The sequence below is a fragment of the Cervus canadensis genome, chromosome 6, assembly GCF_019320065.1.
Source record: "Cervus canadensis isolate Bull #8, Minnesota chromosome 6, ASM1932006v1, whole genome shotgun sequence".
Classification (NCBI taxonomy): Eukaryota; Metazoa; Chordata; class Mammalia; order Artiodactyla; family Cervidae; genus Cervus; species Cervus canadensis.
This window is the reverse complement of record NC_057391.1, coordinates 37,655,044-37,676,446: the sequence shown is the minus strand read 5'-3', so window position 1 is coordinate 37,676,446 and position 21,403 is coordinate 37,655,044. Positions and strand designations below refer to the sequence as shown.

At 38.8% G+C, this 21,403-nt stretch overlaps 1 protein-coding gene across 3 annotated transcripts in view; it reads left to right on the top strand.

Moving 5' to 3' along the window:
- EXD1 (exonuclease 3'-5' domain containing 1) overlaps window positions 1-21,403 on the top strand; it is a 38,293-nt gene that overhangs the window by 5,736 nt on the left and 11,154 nt on the right. For 2 of the 3 annotated variants that reach the window (XM_043471518.1, XM_043471519.1), the window contains exons 3-9: window positions 3,039-3,107; window positions 9,108-9,165; window positions 9,414-9,541; window positions 11,536-11,594; window positions 14,712-14,798; window positions 20,525-20,629; window positions 20,706-20,786. In XM_043471518.1, coding sequence (XP_043327453.1) covers window positions 3,039-3,107; window positions 9,108-9,165; window positions 9,414-9,541; window positions 11,536-11,594; window positions 14,712-14,798; window positions 20,525-20,629; window positions 20,706-20,786 — 587 coding nt within the window. The remainder of the gene's footprint in view (window positions 1-3,038; window positions 3,108-9,107; window positions 9,166-9,413; window positions 9,542-11,535; window positions 11,595-14,711; window positions 14,799-20,524; window positions 20,630-20,705; window positions 20,787-21,403) is intronic. The other variant, XM_043471520.1, reaches the window with a different exon arrangement.

The following is a 21,403-nucleotide window of genomic DNA, read 5'->3' as shown; positions in this document are numbered from 1 at the left end:
TGACCTGATTTACTTATTTTATGTACTATTTGGGCAAAGCAGAGAGTGACATCACTATGATAGCAGCGTAAAATGAACACTTTGAAGTAGCGAGAAACAAGAAACAAGGAGAATAGACAGGGAACTATTCAGGCAATCAAGGGACACAGTAAAGAGGAAGTAAAGGAGTCAGAGCTTAATCTTGTCAAGGAATGGGGAAGACAGATTCTAGAAATGCTTAAGAGAGGGGATTAGTAATTTAGTAGTCAATTAGTCATAAAGCAATGGAAAATGACTCCTACATTTGACTGAGATTTGATGTATAATACTACTATTGATAGAAATGGGAAGAGGAACAGGTTTGTTGGTTACTGCACGAAGATAATGATCAGTTTGAAAAATCTTGCAGTAAGTCTGCCATTAGTTGACCTCAGAGAAATAATCCATATTGGAGAAATGAGGGATTAGGATGACTAGGAAGTGGATATGATCATTCAAGGAGAAGGAAGAAGGATGAAGAACATAACCCTAGGGACTATCGGTGTGTAAGCTACAAGTGGTGGTGGTAGAGGCAGCTGAGGAGACCAGAGGGAGCAAATCAGGGAGACGCTGGAATGCTGGTTATAAGATGCATATTAAAATCACTGAGGCCTGGGTTTGAATCCTGACTCTTTTACTAGTAGTGTGACCTTGAGCAAGTTATTCAACCTTTCTGAGCCTCAGATTCCTCCATAATGAAGATAATGAAATGCCTGTCTCATTATGTTACTGGATAACTAGACATAGGCAATAAATTAGCATGATGCCTCGCTTAGGTGCTTAGTATGATGACTCTAGATAATTAGTAGGAAAAGAAATAAACACTAAGAATGTCTTGTAAGTCAAGAAAGTAGAGAACAGTATTGTCAAAGGATGCATGGGAGCCAAGTATAAGATAGTAAACTTAACCAGGTATTTTACAAATAGGCAGTTGGTGATCTTTGACCTCAGGATATATTCCAGCTGAGCTATTTAAAATCCTAAAAGATGCTGCTGCTGAAGTGCTGCACTCAATATGTCGGCAAGTTTGGAAAACTTAGCAGTGGCCACAGGACAGGAAAAAGTCAGTTTTCATTCCAATCCCAAAGAAGGACAGTGCCAAAGAATGTTTAAACTACCATACAGCTGTGCTCATTTTGCATGCTAGTAAGGTTATGTTCAAAATCCTTCAAGCTAGGCTTCAGCAGTACATGAACTGAGAACTTCCACATGTACAGGCTGGGTTTAGAAAAGGCAGAGGAACCAGAGATCAAATTGCCAACATTTGTTGGATCATAAGGAGGCAAAGGAATTCCAAAAAAAAAAAAAAAAAAACCAACCCATCTGCTTCATTGACTATAATAAAGCCTTTGACTATGTGGATCACAACAAACTGTGGAAAACACTTAGAGATGGAAATATCAGACAACCAATATCAGACATCAGTTACCTGTCTTCTGAGAAACTTGTATGCAGGTCAAGAAGCAACAGTCAGAACTTTACATGGAACAACAGACTGGTTAAAAGTTGGGAAAGGAGTAAGACAAGGCTGTATATTGTCACTCTGTTTATTTAACTTATAGACAGAGTACATCATGTTAAATCCCAGCCTGATGAATCATAAGCTGGAATCAAGATTGCCAGGAGAAATACCAACAACCTCAGATATAAAGATAATACCACTCTAATGGCAGAAAGTGAATAGTAACTGAAGAACCTCTTGATGAAGGTGAAAGAGGAGAATGAAAAAGCTGGCTTAAAACTCAACATTCAAAAAACTTAAGATCATGGCATCTGTCCCATCACTTCATGGCAAATAGATAGGGGAGAAGTGGAAGCAGTGACAGATTTTGTTTTCTTGGACTCCAGAATCATTGCAGATGGTGACTACAGCAATGAAATTAAAAGACACTTGCTCCTTGGAAGGAAAGCTATGACAAACCTAGACAATCTGTATAGTCAAAGCTATGGTTTTTCATGTAGTCATGTACTGATGTGAGAATTGGACCATAAAGAAGGCCGAGCATCAAAGAATTGATGCTTTCGAATTGTGCTGGAGAAGACTTGGGAGTCTGCAGAGTTTGTACTGCACAGAGATCGAATCAGTCAATCCTAAAGGAAATCAACCCTGAATATTCATTGGAAGGACTGATACTGAAGCTGAAACTCCTATACTTTGGCTACCTGATGTGAAGAGCTGAGTCATTGGAACAGACCCTGATACTGAGGAAGGTTGAAGACAAAAGAAGAGGGCAGCAGAAGATGAGAAGGTTAAATAGTATCACCAACTCAATGGACGTGACTTTGGGCACTATCTGGGAGATAGTGAAGAACAGGAAAGCATGGTGTGCTGCAGTCAGTGGGGTTGCAAAGAGTCAGACATGACTTAGTGACTGAACAGCAACAACAGCAAAGAATATATTCAGTGGACTAGAGAGAGTGAAACTCCAATGTTTTCAGTTGCTGAGAGATGTAGAGATATACAGATGCTGTGAGCATTTCCATCTAGAAAAAATGACACTGTCTTGTAAACATGACATCTAAACTTCTAAATCCTTTACCTACTCATGGAAGAGCCTGTAATTGGTCTAGGAGTTGGGCTGTTGTCTCTGACAATTCATAGTTCAATCATGTAGCATGACATGAAAAGGGTGTGGACTCTAGAAGTAGTCAGATGCCTTAAAATTTTTTTTCTGGAGTTAGGTGGAATAAAAATCAGTAGAAGTATAATAAATACATAGTCCTTAGCCCCAGAGGCCTTAGGATATTCTTGGCAGAAGTCTAAATTTGGTGTATTACTACTGCCCTTTTAGTGTATCTTCGATTATTCTGGGGTTCTCTCTGTTCTTTATACTACTTGTTTCAAGGTTATAGCTTTGTAATTTAGCTATATTTTAGCTTTGACTCTTTATTCCTTGGGGAAGATAATTTGGTGATTTTAATAAAACTCAGATTTGGGCAGTTTTGAGAGGTATCATATTTTCTTACAGTTTTAGGGAATATTTCTTTTTATTAATCAAATGAATTGTTTTCTATAACAGTGAAGAATGTAGAGACTGGTCTAAGTGTCCCAGGAGTGAAGATGTTTTTTGGACATGAGATTGTGAATGGTGAGAGCTTCATGTTTCCTACTTGCTGGTATCAGGATTTGCAGTAGCAGGAAGCTCACTGCTCTGCCTCATTCCAATATTTGGTGGTGAGGGGGTGGCGCAAGATGTTATCTTGCATTTATGAACTCTTAAAGTTGTCATTTGAGAATTGTCCTTTATCTTACTGTTGCAATAGGTATTATGAACAGAACTGTCTTAAAGAATTTTAATCATCTTGGTTTTACAATGTGAGGACAGCTGGTTCTCAATATTAGAGGTCAGTTTGCAAGCAGAATTATCAGTCTGAACAGAGAAGAGTTATCTTGTTGAGCAAGTGAGTTTAACACCACACGTTCACAGTACATCCACGGTACATTATTTGAAACGTTGGGGCCAAATGTTTCAGAACCCAGTCTAGTTCTAGATTTTTAAAAGCCTGACAAAGGGTTTGGGAGCTTCCATGGTGGCTCAGGCAGTAAAGACTCCGCCTGCAATGAGGGAGACCCGGGCATGATCCCTGGGTTGGGAAGATCCTTTGGGGAAGGAAATGGCAACCCATTCCAGAATTCTTGCCTGAAGAATTCCATGGACATAGGAGCCTTGTGGGCTCCTATGGAGCACATGGGGTTGCAAAAGAGTCAGACACTACTTAGCAACTAAACAACAAAAAAGGGTATATACTGGTCATATTACATAACACTTCAGTGGGTCTGGTCAGCACTCTGTAATAACACATTTCTGTAGAAAAATGGGTGGAGAATCATACTAAGTGGGATAAAATAGGACTATAAGTAGTATGACAGTTCAGGTTTTGCTCCCAAAAGAGTTACACAAAATTTTTGGTTTTCAGACTTTTGGGGTTTGCAATTACAGGAAGCAGCCCCACTCTTTATTTCTGCCAGCAAAAAATCATTTAGCAAGAATAGATCCAATTATTTGCCTAAAGGAATATAGACACTCATCTGGTCAGTGTGCTTTAGACAAGCCAAATGAAATAAGAGGGAAAAGGTTGCAAACAAGAACTGTTCTTGCTTTCAAGAATGCAAAAGCAAAAAGCCATCCAAGGAGGAGTAAATATCAGTGTTGGGTAGAAGAGAGTGGGGGAATGGAAGACCTGGGACCTCATAAAATTGTGCATTTCTTATCATTGAGGCAGATACAAGGAAGGAAAAGGACTCCTGTAAATGAGAGATTACTACTTCTTGAAAGATTGTTTTGTGAACTAAATAGAATTTAGGGAGAGATGAAAATCTCACCAAATTACTGCCAGTCCAGACTTCCTTTAAAGCAGACAAGTCCAGCCACTTAGCTAACTGCCCTTTCTCACTCAGTATGTGGCTGGAGTGTGCTACTTGAGAGCCCCATGAACAGGATGAGAAGGCAAAAAGCTAGGACACTGAAAGAGGAACTCCCCAGGTCAGTAGGTGCTCAATATGCTACTGGAGATCAGTGGCGAACTAACTCCAGAAAGAATGAAGAGTTGGAGCAAAAGCAAAAACAACACCCAGTTGTGGAAGTGACTGGTGATAGAAGCAAAGTCCGATGCTATAAAGAGCAATATTGCATAGGGACCTGGAATGTTAGGTCCATGAATCAAGGCAGATTGGAAGTGTTCAAACAGATGGCAAGAGTGAACATTGACATTTTAGGAATCAGAGAACTGAAATGGACTGGAATGGGTGAATTTACCTCAGATGACTGTTATATCAACTACTGTGGGCAAGAATCCCTTAGAAGAAATGGAGTAGCCATCATAGTTAACAAAAGACTCCAAAATGCAGTACTTGGATGCAATCTCAAAAATGACAGAATGATCTCTGTTTGTTTCCAAGGCAAACCATTCAATATCACAGTAATCCAACTCTATGCCCCAAGCAGTAATGCAGAAGAAGCTGAAGTTGAACGATTCTATGAAGACTTACAAGACCTTCTAGAACTAACACCAAAAAAGATGTCCTTTTCATTATAGGGGACTGGAATACAAAGTAGGAAGTCAAGAAACACCTGGAGTAACAGACATATTTGGCCTTGGAGTACAGAATGAAGCAGGGCAAAGGCTAAGAGAGTTTTGCCAAGAGACCACACTGGTCATAGCAAATACCCTCTTCAACACAAGAGAAGACTGTACACATGGATATTATCAGATAGTCAATACCAAAATCAGATTGATTATATTCTTTGCAGCCAAAGATGGAGAAGCTCTATACAGTCAGCAAAAACAAGACCGGGAGCTGACTGTGGCTCAGATCATGAACTTATTGCCAAATTCAGACTTACATTGAAGAAAGTAGGGAAAACCACTAGACCATTCAGGTTATGACCTAAATCAAATCCCTTAGGATTATACAATGGAAGTGACAAATAGATTCAAGGGACTAGATCTGATAGAGTGCCTGAAGAACTATGGATGGAGGTTCGTGACATTGTACAGGAGACAGGGATCAAGACCATCTGCAAGAAAAAAAATGCAAAAAAGCCAAGTGGCTGGTTGAGGAGGACTTATAGAGAGCTGTGAAGAGAAGAGAAGCGAAAAGCAAAGGAGAAAAGGAAAGATATACACGTTTGAATGCAGAGTTCTGAAGAATAGCAAGGAGAGAGAAGAAAGCCTTCCTCAGTGATCAGTGCAAAGAAATAGAGGAAAACAATAGAATGGGAAAGACTAGAGATCTCTTCAAGAAAATTAGAGTACCAAGGGAATATTTCATGCAAAGATGGGCTCAATAAAGGACAAAAATGGTAGGGACCTAACAGAAGCAGAACACATTAAGAAGAGGTGGCAAGAATACACAGAAGAACTATACAAAAAAGATCTTCATGACCCAGATGATCACAATGTTGTGATCACTCACCTAGAGCCAGACATCCTGGAATGTGAAGTCAAGTGGGCCTTAGGAAGTATCACTATGAACAAAGCTAGTGGAGCTGATGGAATTCCAGTTGAGCTATTTCAAATCCTAAAAGATGATGCTGTGAAAGTGCTGCACTCAGTATGCCAGCAAATTGGAAAACTCAGCAGTGGCCACAGGCTGGAAAAGGTCAGTTTTCATTCCAGTCCCAAAGAAAGGCAATGCCAAAGAATGATCAAACTACTGCACAATTGCACTCATCTCACACCCTAGTAAATAATGCTCAAAATTCTCCAAGCCAGGCTTCAACAGTACATGAACCATGAACTTCCAGATGTTCAAACTGGTTTTAGAAAAGTCAGAGGAACCAGAAATCAAATTGCCAACATCTGCTGGTTCATTTGGAGAAGGCAATGGCACCCACTCCAGTACTCTTGCCTGGAAAATCCCATGGATGGAGGAGCCTGGTAGGCTGCGGTCCATGGGGTCGCTAAGAGTTGGACACAACTGAGCGACTTCACTTTCACTTTTCACTTTCACACATTGGAGAAGGAAATGGCAACCCACTCCAGTGTTCTTGCCTAGAGAATCCCAGGGACAGGGGAGTCTGGTGGGCTGCTGTCTATGGGATCACACAGAGTCGGACACGACTGAAGTGGCTTAGCAGCAGCAGCTGGATCATTGAAAAAGCAAGAGAGTTCCAGAAAAACAGCTATTTCTGCTTTATTGACTATGCCAAAGCCTTTGACTGTGTGGATCACCACAAACTGTGGAAAATTCTGAAAGAGATGGAAATACCAGACCACCTGACCTGCCTCCTGAGAAATCTGTATGCAGGTCAGGAAGTAATAGAAGTGGACATGGAACAACAGACTGGTTCCAAATTGGGAAAGGAATACATCAAGGCTGTGTATTGTCACCCTGCTTATTTAACTTATATGCAGAGTACATCATGTGAAATGCTGGGCTGGATGAAGTACAAACTATAATCATGATTGCTGGGAGAAATATCAATAACCTAGATATGCAGATGACACCACCCTTATGGCAGAACGTGAAGAAGAATGAAAGAGCCTCTTGAAAGTGAAAGAGGAGAGTGAAAAAGTTGGCTTGAAACAACATTCAGAAAACTAAGATCATGGCATCTGGTCCTATCACTTTATGGCAAATAGATGGGGAAACAATGGAAACAGTGTCAGACTTTATTTTTTTGGGTTCCAAAATCACTGCAGATGGTGACCGCAGCCATAAAATTAAGACACTTGCTCCTTGGAAGAAAAGCTATGACAAACATAGACAGCATATTAAAAAGCAGAGACATTACTTTGCCAACAAAGGTCCATCTAGTCAAAGCTATGGTTTTCCCAGTAGTCATGTAGGGATGTGAGAGTTGGACTATAAAGAAAGCTGAGGGCCGAAGAATTGATGCTTTTGAACTGTGGTGTTGGAGAAGACTCTTGAGAGTCCCTTGGGCTGCAAGGAGATCCAACCAGTCCATCCTAAAGGAGATCAGCCCTGAATATTCGTTGGAAGGACTGATGCTGAAGCTGAAACTCCAGTCCTTTGGCCACCTGATGCGAAGAATTCACTCATTTGAAAAGACCCTGATGCTGGGAAAAATTGAAGGCAGGAGGAAAAGGCGAAGTGCTGACTTATTTGAAAATACCCTGATGGTGGGAAACATTGAAGGCAGGAGGAGAAGGGCATGACAGTGGATGAGATGATTGGATAGCATCACTGACTCAATGGGCATGAGTTTGAGTAAACTCTGGGAGTTGGTCATGGACAGGGAGGCCTGGCATGCTGCAGTCCATGGGGTCGCGAAGAGTTGGACACAACTGAGCGACTGAACCGAACTGAACGCTGCTGGAAACAATTTTTGTCTCTTGAACACCTTTTCAAATTAGCAGTGATGGTGGTGGTAATAGAGGGATTCTTAATTGTGTTTTGACTGTTAGACTTTGCAGTAGAGTAGAGTTCTGGACTGGAACAAAGCTAGGCTGTAGATGAGTTTGTAAAAGTAAATGAACGAATCACTCCTACCATCTCCTAACTCAGGAGAAGGCTGATCACTGACCAGCTTTGGAATTTGTGCAGATGGATTCATTTCCTCCTAAATTCATTCTCACGATTTGGACTTCATTCATAATTTTAAGTTCAGAGAATGGTCATCTCCTTCTATCTTTGCTCTGTGGCTTAGTCAGCCATGGAGGGGTCTCCAAGGTGTTGAAAAGCACCTTGAGTAAGAACTATCAAGATGAAGGATAATAATTGACTAATACAAAAACAAAATAATAATTGACTAATATGTGTTTTCAGTGAATTTTGCTTTCTCTGACCAAAGCTCATTACTTTTAGAATGTAGGGAAAAGAGACATTTTGAAACATAGTGACCCCTCAGAAGCTTCTCCCCCCACTGAATAGTACCCAAGTGTACTTAATTGGATCTTAGATGCCATCAATGGTAAGGTGCATTATTTCTTTTTCCAAAAAAAGAAAAAAATGCTGCCAGTTTAGTTATCATGTGTATTTACTGTAAGTCATATCCAATTTCAGAGCTGTTTAAAATGTGCATCTTAAAAAAAAATAAAATGTGCATCTTAGAAGCAATGATAATATATCAATATAATATTTCCCTGTATTCCATGAACCATTAGGTTAATAAAAAAGTGGTTGCAGAGTCTCTATGGAATGTCTCTTTCATATTTCTTTTGTGATTTCCAGTCTAACTTTTGTTACCTTTTATGTTTCTGACCTTTAGTGTACCAGCCTGTGACAGAGTCAATGTGAATGATTTAAGAGTAAAACCCCAAATGGTACATAGTGTGAGGGAAGATGCATTAGGATGGGGATAAAAAGGAAAGAAAAGATATCTCTAGAACCAATCTGCTTGACCACAACAGTGCCCTGGAACAGAAAGGGTAAAGTGGACATGTAGAGAGGTTCCTAATCCTGCTAAGTGACCAAGAAAGCTATGTAGATTAAGGGTCTTCAGTACTTTGGTTGGTCTTTTCTGCTCTATTTGTTACTGGTCGGTGAAGTCATCTATGGACTAACATTTCATTCCCAGTTACTGTCTGTGTTACATAATCAAACTGTGGGTGTGGGTGAGAGAGGAGTAGTAAACTGCTTTCAGGTTGGAAGCCCTGTTGAAATCCATCTGGTTATTTTACAGTGGAACTACTGGATGAAGTGGAACACGGTGCAGTAAGAGAAAAGGCTTCTTCTGTTAGGTATGATGGAATGATTTTCTTAATTATGATGTTACCCAAATATACATATTAGGGTAGGAAACCTTAACTCTAATTCACTAGTTGTGTAGTTCCTAAAATGAGGAAACAGGTAGATGGTATCTTCAAATCAGTGTAAGCAGTGGATGAATGGGTTCTCTATGAAAGGTCCAGAGTCCTTACCACTGATGTGTGTATGGCATTAACAACAAAGAACAAGTTCACCTAAGTGTTGTTTTATGTAATTATAGTCTAAATACAGAAAGAACCAAGGTGGATACAATAAAAGATGAAGACCTAAATGTACAGAAGCCTGCTTCTCCTACTCCTGAGGTGCCAATAACCTCTCTTCTGAGTGACCTCAAGTACAGCCCATCTGGTGAGTACTAGGGCTCTGAATTTCTAGGCTTTTTTGTGATTCAGAATTCTTCAGATTCAAACTCAGAGTTCTATATGGAACTCTCAGCTAGGACATTGTTTCTAGGGTCCAAATTAAGATAAAAGATTGTGATTCATTTATTTAATATTTGCATGCACACTATCTGCCAGGCACTGGGGATACTAAAGTTTGGTATCTCTACACTCCTTGAGTTATGGTGCATGAAACACACTAAATAAGATAAATTAGTATACTATGTAGTTTGCTGGTGCCACATGTTAAGTAGAAAAAAAAAATGAAAGAGAAGAAATGTGTGAAGAGGGTGGATTTACAATTTTGGGGTGTCCAGAAAAGGTCTCAATGAAATGGTGACATTTAAAGTAAAATTTTGAAGGAAGTGAGGGATCAAAATGTATGAATATCGGAGGAACTGGTTTTTAGGCATAAATAATGAACAAATGCAAAGGCCTGAAAGAGGAATATGCCGTGATTTGATGTAAGGAGATGAGTGTAGCTGGAGTAAGGAGAACAGTCTGGGATGAGGTGGGGTGAGTGGATCGTGGAAGATTTTGTTGATCATTAAAAGGGCTTGGTTTTTACTCTGCAGTGAGAAGAGAAACCATTGGAAGTTGGTTGGTTGTTTTTTTTCATTTCCCTAATGACTTAGGATGTTGAGGACTTTTTAATGTGCTTATTTGACATCTGAACATCTTTGGTGAATGTCTATTCATATCTTGTTCATTTTCTTATTTGACTGTTCTCTTATTATTCAGTGCTGGAAGTTTTTTTTTATATATATTCTGGATACAAGTCTTTTCTCAAATACATGCTTTGCAAATATTTCTGCAAGTCTCTGGTTTGCCTTTTCATTCTCTTAAAGCATCTCTTGAAGAGAAGACATTTTAAACTTTGATATACAGTTTATCCATTTTCTTTCTTTCATGGATTTTGCTATTGATGTCATGTCTAAGAAATCTTTCCTAACTCAAATTCACAAAGATTTCCTCCTGTGTTTCCTTCTAGATACATTAGTATATGTTATGTTATACCTCTAATATTTTAAATTACATAATTAGAAAAATAATTTTCAGGATCCAGAGAATTCCAAATATGTGGACATTGGCCCATCACTGGAACTAATTAATTTTAAAATGCTATTTTTTATTATGAATATGCTTTTAGAAAGCATATGTCTTAAATACTGTATGGGGGGATGGAAGACAGTATTACATGAAAATGGAAATCAAAAGAAACCTGGAGTAGCAATACTCATATCAGACAAAATAGACTTTAAAACAAAGACTGTTTTAAGAGACAAAAAAGGATACTACATAATGGTCAAGAGGTTAATCCAGATATAATAATTATAAATATATATGTGCCCAATATAGGAGCATCTTAAATACTGTATGATTATCACATATGTGGAATCTAAAAATTACAGCAAACTAGTGAATATAACAAAAAAGAAGTGGATTCATGGATACAGAACACAAACTAGTGGTTACCAGGGAGTGATATATGGAGGGGGGGGATGGGAAGTACTAATTATTGTGTGTAAGATAGGCTACAAGGATGTATTGTACAACACCGGGGAATATAGTCACTATTTTGTAATAACTGTAAATGGAGTATAACCTTTAACAACTGTATAAAAAATTTTAAAAAAATGAAGTACTTGTCTTGAAATATTCAAAACATAAACCTATGGTGAGGGAAACATGGATTATCACAGGAAATGAGTAAATATTTCACTTTATGAGATTATCATCACTGGGGCTTTTGTTTATTCTCAGTTGACAATTCAGATGCTAATAGTGGGGTGGACTGATACAGGTGATAATGAAGTAGTTCTCAGTATTCTAGACATAGTGTCAGTAGTTCTAGACATTTGAGTTGCTGTTGAGTTGGAGTTTAGGAGTATGGCTAAAATTAGTGGGAGGGCTATTCTGTTGTCAAGGAAGACAAATATATATAATATTGTTCTCCTGTAGAGGAAGAGGAGGTGACATACACAGTCATTGATCAGTTCCAGCAGAAGTTTGGTGCTGCAGTAAGTATTGCCCTTAGTCATCCTCAGCATTGTCTGCAAATGGGTATCATGTCTATGTCTCATAAATTTTTCTCTTATTGTAAGATCAGTGTTTTCCCTAATAATTTAACAGAATATCTGAATGCCTGCTTTGTGCCAGGCATTGTTCTGAGGTCTGGGATAAAATAATGACAAAATTCCAGGACTTTCCTAGTGGTCCAGTGGATGAAAATCTGCCTGCCAATGCTGGGGACATGGGTTTGATCCCTGGTCCAGGAAGATTCCAAGTGCGTCAGAGTAACTAAGCCCATTCGCCATAATGCTGAGCATACCCTGTAGGGCCCGAGAGCCGCAACTACTGAGCCTATGTGCTGCAACTACTGAATCCTGCTCACCCAGAGCCTGTGCAAGAGAAGCCCATGCAGTGAGAAGCCCAAGCACTGCAACTAGAGAAAGCCCAAAGGCAGCAATGAAGACTCAGCATGACCAAAAATTAATTTTAAAAATTCTGTATGAAAAACAGAAAAAAACAAAAGATAAAGTTCCAGCCCTGAAGAAGCTTATTTTAATGCAAGAAAATAAATAATTATATGTCAATTGATAAATGCTATAAAGAAAACAAAAGTGTACTAGGGTGAATAGAATGTCAAGGAGTTCCTATTTTATTTAGGGTAGACAGAGAAAACCTCTGTGAAGAGGTGACAGTGAAGCAGAAACCTTAAAAGAAGTAAGGGAGCTAATCATGTGGATATATAGGTAAAAAAGTTAAAGAAGGCATGATTAGCAAGAGCTAAGGCCCTGTAGCTGAAACACACTTGACTTGTGTGCAGAGGCAGCAGGGAGGTCCTTGTGGAAGGACCACAGTGCAAGAGTGTTAAGAAATGGAAGTGGGCAGGAAGCAGATCAGATAGGGATTTTTAGACATAAGGATTTCAAGTTTTGCTTGAGTAAGATAGAGAGTCATTGGCAGTTTTAGAGGGGAGTCAGAAATTTTTTTACTTATATTTTTAAGACTGGATGCTCTGTTTAGGCAATTTATTTATGATTTATTAATTTGACATGTGGCAGTAACTAACTATTCAGCCTAGGTTATGATTCACAGATAGACGTTAGGGAAGTCATTAGGTTTTTTTGTTTAGATGCAAGCTTATGCTCATGTGTGCCCAGGTATATTTTTTTAATGGAGTGTTAACTTTCAACTAGATTCTTTTTTATAAAAAACAGCTTTATTGAAATATAATTCACTTGCCATAAAATTTGACAATTTAAAATGTATGCTTCATCAGCTTTTAACATATTCACAGAATTGTACTTCCATTATCACAATTAATTTTAGAACATTTTTAATACCCCAAAAGGAAACCCCATATTCCTTAGCCAATACCTCCAATCCCTCCTCAGTCCCCAGGCCCTGGCAACCACTAATCTATTTTTTGCCTCTGTGAATTTGCTTGTTTAGGATATTTCATATAAATGAGCACATACAATGTATGGTTATTTGTGATTGGTTTGGCTTCTTTCACCTAGAATAATATTTTCAAATTCTGTTATAGCACATATTGGTATTTCATATATTTTTGTTGCCAAATAGTATTCCTTTGCATAGATATACCACATTTCATTTATCCTTTCACCATTTAAGGGACACTTGGGTTGTTTTTACTTTTTTGGCTGTTATGAATAATGCTGCTGTGAACAGACAGTGTACAAGTCTTTGTGTGGGCATATGTTTCCATTTCTCCTGGATAGATAATTACAAGTGGAGTTGCTGGTTCATATAATGATTCTGTGTTTAACTCTTTGAGGATTGGCTGGTACTGTTTTGCAAAGCTGCTACACCATTTTACTTTCCTACCAGCAGGACATGAGGGTTCCAGTTTCTCCACATGCTCACCTACACTTATTATCTGTCATTTTAACTATAGCCGTCCTAGTGGTATGAAGTAATAATATACCTTTGTGGTTTTGATTTGCATTTCCCTAAAGGCTAATAGCATTAAACGTATTTTCATGTGCTTATTGGCTATTTTTAACAAATTTTTACTGGAGTATTGTTGACTTACAATGTATTAATTTCAGGTGTACAATAAAGTAAATTGGTTCTACATATATCTACTCTTTTTTTTTCAAGATTCTTTTCCCATTGTATATTTTCTTTAGAGAAATAGCTATTCCATTGTCATTTTAATTGTTACAAGAAGTTTTTAATATATCAACAGGTGCTTTAAAGGATCCATGACAGCAGCCAAAAATAAGATGAGAACAACCTTTGCTCTGGAAATTTAAAGAGCTGGTTGGAAATTCTCATCAATAGGGAAATACAGCCTTTTTTCCTGGTTTTGCAGCCTTCTTGTTGATTGATTGAGAATGGAATGGAAATTCAGTCCCCTTTTTTAATCATTGATGAAAGATACGCAGAGTATAGAAAACTTTATGCTCTGAAAAGAAAGATATTGTGCTAGTGTACATTGCTTTGCCTTTCTATTCTTGAGTAATTTATCTACCTGTAAAATGGGGAGAATCTTCTGCCATATAGATATTTTCATGGATTATGGAGTAGGGATTTTAGAATTGTATAATGTTTTGAAATATGATAAGATTGTAGATAATAAGAGGACCAGCATGTGTTTGAGAGATACTCTTATTTCAGTTTTGAATAATTTAATGAATTCAAGGCTTTAAAGGATCTGTTGAGTCTGTGTTTTTCTCATTCTGAGCAGTAGATACTGTGAGACTCAGCCACCATGAGTTCCCTTTTGGTACAGTAAGTTTCCCTGTATTAGTTTGCTGTTTTTTGCATGAAGAATCTTTCCATAAGGACTAGAAATTTTTCACTGTAACATCAGTGGTTACAAAAGGTATCTGAGTTTTCAACTCTTATTAGCATTTGCGATATGAATGATTTATTTTCCAGTTGTGGAATAACTTTGTGAACACTGAAAAGAAGATCAGAGGTATTCAGTGTGATGTGTGTGTATGTGTTTGTGTGTGCATGAAGCAAACGTGTTTGGGATTTTGTAAGTTTAAAAAGTATGATCCAATTTGTTTACATCTAGCAATTTTACTTGTACCATTCATGATGTCATAATTGCAGCATTTATTTCCTGGAGATTTTTATTTTCTTTCTTTTCTCACCAGATGCTCCACATCAAGAAGCAAAGTGTCCTGAGTGTGGCAGCAGAAGGAGCTAATGTGTGTCGTCATGGGAAACTATGTTGGCTTCAGGTGAGAGAGTTCTTAAAACTTTTGAAATAATTGTAGATTCACTGGTAAATTTATTTTAATTGTCTTTTTATGTCACCCCAGTGTTGCTGTCCTGTAACTTGTTTGGAATGTCTTTCAGTTTCCTCGTACTCAGTTTATTATTTTCAAAAGGAAAGAGCTTTATAATCATCGGTGATGTCTCATAGGCTCTACTTAAGGTCTTCTTTCTCAGCTCTGTTCTCTTGCCTTAGATATACAGAGAATTTATCTTTCCTTCTGGTTGGTAACTTTCCACAGTAGATTTCTGCCACGTCATTTTCATTTTCCTGGATCAAGGAGATGTCAGATGAGGGTCTCTATTATATCCAAAGAAGTTTGTACTGAGCCTTGAATAGCTATAGGATGGGTAACCACATTTGAATCAAACTCAGCAGCATCAGTATTTAAGGGGTGTGTGTGCTAAATCGCTTCAGTTGTGTCTGACTCTTTGTGACCCTATGGACTGTAACCTGCCAGGCTCTCCTGTCCATGGAATTCTCCAAGCAAGAATACTGGAGTGGTTTGCCATGCCCTCCTCCAGGAGATTTTCCTGAACCAAGAACTGAAGCCTTGTCTCTTAGTTTCCTGCATTGGCAGGTGGATTCTTCACCACTAGGGCCCCATGGATTGGTATTTAAAGGGTTTGTGGGCCAAAAAAGCCAGCTGAATTGCCAACCGATGTCCTCCGTCATTTGAATGAAGACTTACATCAGCCTACCTTGTTCTTCAACTCTGCCTCGGCTCCTGGTTGTCTTTCAAACCTCTTTGCTGTCTAAGCAGCCTGTTTTAATAACTCCCAGTAGTTGAGGATATCCCGAGACCTGTCAGTGTCCCCATGGAGATGATCTCAGCACATAGACTCAGGGCGACTGGAAATGAGACCCTCGGCCATCAACTTTTTAAAGTATGCAAATGTATACAGTCCTATGGGACCACATCATGAGAAACACTAGGCTAGATGAAGCACAAACTGGAATCAAGATTGCCGGGAGAAATATCAATAACCTCAGATGTGTAGATGACACCACCCTTATGGCAGAAAGTGAAGAAGAACGAAAGAGCCTCTTGATGAAAGTGAAAGAGGAGAGTGAAAAAGTTGGCTTAAAGCTCAACATTCAGAAAACTAAGATCATGGCATCTGGTCCCATCACTTCATGGCAAATAGGTGGGGAAACAGTGGAAACAGTGAGAGACTTTGTTTTTTGGGACTCCAAAATCACTGCAGATGGTGATTGCAGCCATGAAATAAAAAGATGCTTACTCCTTGGAAGAAAAGTTATGACAAACATAGACAGCATATTAAAAAGCAGAGACATTACTTTGTCAACAAAGGTCCGTCTAGTCAAGGCTATGGTTTTTCCAGTGGTCAGGTATGGATGTGAGAGTTGGATTATTAAAAAAACTGAGCGCCAAAGAATTGATGCTTTTGAACTGTGGTGTTGGAGAAGACTCTTGAGAGTCCCTTGGACTGCAAGGAGATCCAACCAGTCCATCCTAAAGGAGATCAGTCCTGGGTGTTCATCGGAAGGACTGATGTTGAAGCTGAAACTCCAATACTTTGGCCACCTGATGTGAAGAGTTGACTCATTTGAAAAGACCCTGATGCTGGAACAGATTGAGGACAGGAGGAGAAGGGGATGACAGATGATGAGACGGTTGGATGGCATCACTGACTCAATGGACATGGGTTTGGGTGGGCTCCTGGAGTTGGTGATGGATAAGGAGGCCTGGCGTACTGCGGTTCATGGGGTCACAAAGAGTCGGACACAACTGAGGTACTGAACTGAACTGACGGGACCACAAGTATAAACCTTGTTGGCCAATAGAGCTGGGCAATCTGGAGATGTCCCCTTCATGGCAGTTACAGAAATCAGGGTTCCAGATGAATGTATTAGCACTCTTCTGGGTGATATCGGCAAGCTGGGGCAAGGGAAAGCGTTAAGATGGAGTTCATAGCTTATGTTCCTTGAGTGCAACTCCATAGTCCACTAAAGTGTACCAACCCTGGTACCTGCCCCTCAGGCTGAAGCTCCAGGACAAGCAAAGAGCTCTCCTTCACAGAAAGACAGGAGTATGTGCCCCAGTCCACTGTCTGTGTAGTGCCCTGGGCAGGGGTTGTGGTAGCCTGCCAAGAACTCTCCCTCCAGTTGCCACAGTCCTGTAGGACCTAGAAATACAAGCCACCCCAGCACCAGAGCCGTGCCATCAAGGGGCATCCTCTGGTAGCAGCCTCAAAAACCAGGGAACCAGACACACAAAATACAGAGGCAGTGACTTTTAACATGTTGAAATATTTCTGTTTTCCTTTTTCTGATAATTTGCCATTGTTCTCTCTTTATTAATTAGTTTTACAAATTATTAACTTTTATTATACTAAATAAAGATTTTGCTCTCTGTAACACCCATATTCCATAGAGCCTACCAGTGTAGCTATATCCCAATTTTTAAGAATTTTTATTTTTATATAACTTTTTATAAGAATACAACTGATTTTTTAAATATAGTTTGATTAGTTTATTTAATTTGTCTGTGTCGGGGCTTCATTGCTGCATGGGCTTTTCTCTAGTTGTGACAAGCAGGGGCTAGTCTCTAGTTGTGGTGCACAGGTTTTTTTTCCTGTGGTGGTTTCTCTTCTTATGGAGCCTGGGCTTTAGGGCAAGCGGGCTAAGTAGTTGAGGCTCCTGAACTCTACAGCATAGGCTCAATAATTGTGGTGCACAGTCTCAGTTGCTCCTAAGTGTGTGGGATCTTCCTGGATCAGGGACTGAACCTGTGTCTCCTATATTGGCAGGCAAATTCTTTACCACTGAGCCACCAGAGAAACCCATATTTTTATATAATTTTTAAAGGTTACTTTCCACTTACAGTTATTACAAAATTGTTGGCTGTGTTCCCCATGTTGTTCAATACGTTCTTGAGCCTATATTACACCCAATAGTTTGTACCTCCTGCTCCCCTCTACCCCTATATTTCCCCACTAGTTTGTTCTCTATATCTGTGAGTTGACTTCTTTTTTTGTTATATTCACTAGTTTGTTGTATTTTTTAGATTCCACATATAAATGATATTCTACAGTATTTCTCTTTCTGTGTCTGGTAACGCCTTCCAGGTCCATCCATGTTGCTGTGAATGACAAAAGTGTGTTCTTTTTTATGACTGAGTAGTATTCCATTGTGTGTGTGTGTGTGTGTGTGTGTGTGTGTGCGCGCGCGCGTGCGTCTCCCACCACTTCTTTTTCCTTTCACCTGTTGATGAACACTTAGATTATTTCCAGGTAATAACCTATTGTAAATAATGCTGCTTTGAACATTGGGTTGTGTGTCTTTTTAAATTAGTGTTTTTGGTGAGGTGTTGTTTGTTGTTTTTTTTTTGGGGGGGGAATTTATATCCCAATTTTTGATTAAGACAGGATTCAGGCTGTATGTGATTATGACTATGTAATCATTGCTCCTTGTTGAGCCAGTAAGATTATTCTTTTCTTGCCCAACTTTTTGTTTTTCATAGAATTGATAATTGCCATCTTACTAGCTTTGTTTTCCTTTCATTTGTGGCTAAGCCTTCCCATATTTTCCCCTTGGTATAGTTTTTCACAGGCTTACGTCTATTCTGATAACCTGGGCTGCATTTTTGTGTTGAAGCCATTTTTCCTGGAGCCCTCTATCCTCTTGTTCCAATGCAAGCTGGTGATGCCAAGCTGGAAACTACAAGGAAGAGGCCTGGAGGCTCAGAATGCAGTGTGCAGACTCATTTCTGACTCCGTTACCAACCCCCTGCCCTCTTCTATATCTTATATTCCCAACCCTAGAGCCTGTCTCATTGGATTTATCCAGAGAATATATCTTCTGTCCTCCATGGGAATGGAAAGGGGTAACTTAGAGACTTACTTATACAGACCTTCAGCCCATCACCTTATTTCTAGCTCCTCACTTTTCTTAGTATCTGGCACCTTCAATTCCTATACCTTTATTTTCATTTTGTGTTTCTTTCTTTGTTCTGTTTTGTTTTTCCTAATCTGCTTTTTTTCTGTCAGTATTTCTGACTGCTTTTCTTTGACTTTACATTATTTAAATGTTTAACCTTCATCTGTTGTCAAATATTTTCAGATATAACATTATGTCCTAAGGTGAAGGTAGCAAATATTTGTTTAGAGTCATAAAGGTTTTTTTTTTTTAATCATTTGGCACACTTTTCAGGTTTGTTTCTGGGAATCTATCCTAAATAATTCAAAATATGGAGAAAAAATTAATTCTGTGCGAACCTGTTCATCTTGGCAGCATTTATAGTGATGAAAAGTCAGAAGCCACTTAAATAATTAACTGTAGGAGATAATACAGTATATTTGATAGATCTTATGTGGCTGCCAAAAATTGACAAATATAGTATAGAAAAATGTTTGAAAATTTATGAGAGAAAAAAGCAGGGTATAGATTTGAATGCATATTATTAGAGTCATATACATTTTTATATGGAAAAAAAAGAAGGGAGTGTTGTACTGCATGATGCACTGATTCACTGAAAAGATGGATAACAGCCGTCCACGGGCCTGGCTCTGTTCTAGTTGTTGCTTCAGTTACGAGTGGTGAGTTGGACATAATCTCTTCTCTCACAGAGTTTGCAGTCTAGCAAAGAATTATTTTCCAAGCTTCTGTAATGTGTCTATTCAATTTTTATAATTAAAGAGGTAGAGAAAGAGCAGAGATTGACTATTTCAGGTGTCACATTCTAGCAAAAACGTGAAAGATTTGAGAATGGGTGCCTGGTTGGCCTGGTAATTGTAACTGTACCAACAGTAGCTCCTGAAATGACAAAGATGCCATCCGCCTGTCCCATAACTGGCTCTCAAGGCCTATTTGGATCTGTTCTTACCTTTATTCTTTGACTCAGCACATTATACAACTATATAACCTTTGTGACTTTTATGATCAGAAACAGCCTATAATTCTTATAATTGTATAAAATTGATCAAAATGACAGTATTTCACATCCTACCATTTGTGCCAGCATGTTGTTGCCTGTTTTAAACTGCTAGAGGACAAGGATCTTCTGAGTAATTTTATGTAACACCTAACATGACCATGCATGTTATGGAATTCAGAGAAATAGCATTTTGTGTTATTGAGAATTAAATACTGTTAGTTCCCCTTAAACCTATAATTCCGGAATATTAGGATGCCACAGGTGAAATGTAAAACATTGAGAAAGAAAAAAGCTAAAAGCCAAACCACCAACTTGTCCTTTTCTTTCCTTTGAAAGATCACAGAGATAGTGTATTTGTGGATTTTTTAAAAACTTTTTTATTTTATATTGGAGTATAGCTGATTAAGAGTGTTATATTTTCAAGTGTACAGCAAAGGGACTCAGTCCTACATATACATTTCCATTCCTTCCCAGACTCCCCTCCCATCCAGGCTGCCATATAACATTGAGCAGAGTTCCCTGTGCTATGCAGTAGGACCTTGTTTGTTATCCATTTTAAATATAGCAGTGTGAAAAAAAAATAGCTATGTGGACTTGTTGATTCCAGTGTGGTTTTTTTTTTAACTTAAGATAAATTTAAACCTATTTCCCTAAGAGTCAATGAGTGCATATTGTTTACTTTAAAAATGTGGATGTTAAATATTATTTTCAGGTCTTTCTTGAACCTTTCTTTCATGTCTTCCTCTTCCCTAGCTCTGTCTTATAATATGTGTCTGGATGGTCTATTGCAGGTGGCCACAAATAGCCGGGTTTACTTGTTTGACATTTTCCTTCTGGGAAGTCGTGCTTTCAACAATGGACTTCAGATGGTATTAGAAGACAAGAGAATTTTGAAGGTGAGTGTGTAAGCTGATTCATCTGCTAGTAAGAGTAATAACAAGGTTCTAATAACTCTGTCTTCTGATTCCTTAGGTTATCCATGATTGTCGTTGGCTTTCTGATTGCCTCTCTCATCAGTATGGAATTTTGCTGAATAATGTCTTTGACACCCAGGTACATGTAGGGAAACGCTTGAATCAATCTATTGTACATATGGTTTCTGTAGAAAATAAGCATTGTCTGATGAGTGATTGAAGTCTTTTTGTGTGTGCCTCATTCCTGCCCACTTCTTCTGTAATATGTTTGTACAATATGTGAGAACATTTGGTGAACTGTAGAAGCACTGCAGAAAAGTTATTAGTAAGTATTTAGGGTTTTTTCCCTTCATTTTGCTCCAGAATTTTTCAAGTAAGCAAGCTCTAAGCTCTGTAACATTCAGAAACTCGAACAATTTTAGGGTTATTTGGAAATCTGACACAGACTCTTACTGTGAGGTAAGCAGTCATGTCTATGCCTTTATCACACATGTATCAGTTAAAGTGACAGTTGCTCAGCTGTGTCCAACTCTTTGCGACCCCACGAACTGTAGCCTTTCAGTCTCCTCTGTCCATGGGATTCTCAAGGCAAGAATGCTGGACTAGGTAGCCATTCCCTTCTCCAGGGGATCTTCCCATCCCAGGGATTGAAACTGGGTCTCCTGCATTGCAGGCAGATTCTTTACCATCTAAGCCACCGGGTATCAGTTAAGGCTAATGGCTAATGGGCTTCTAGCTCAGGGATGCAGGTTGTAC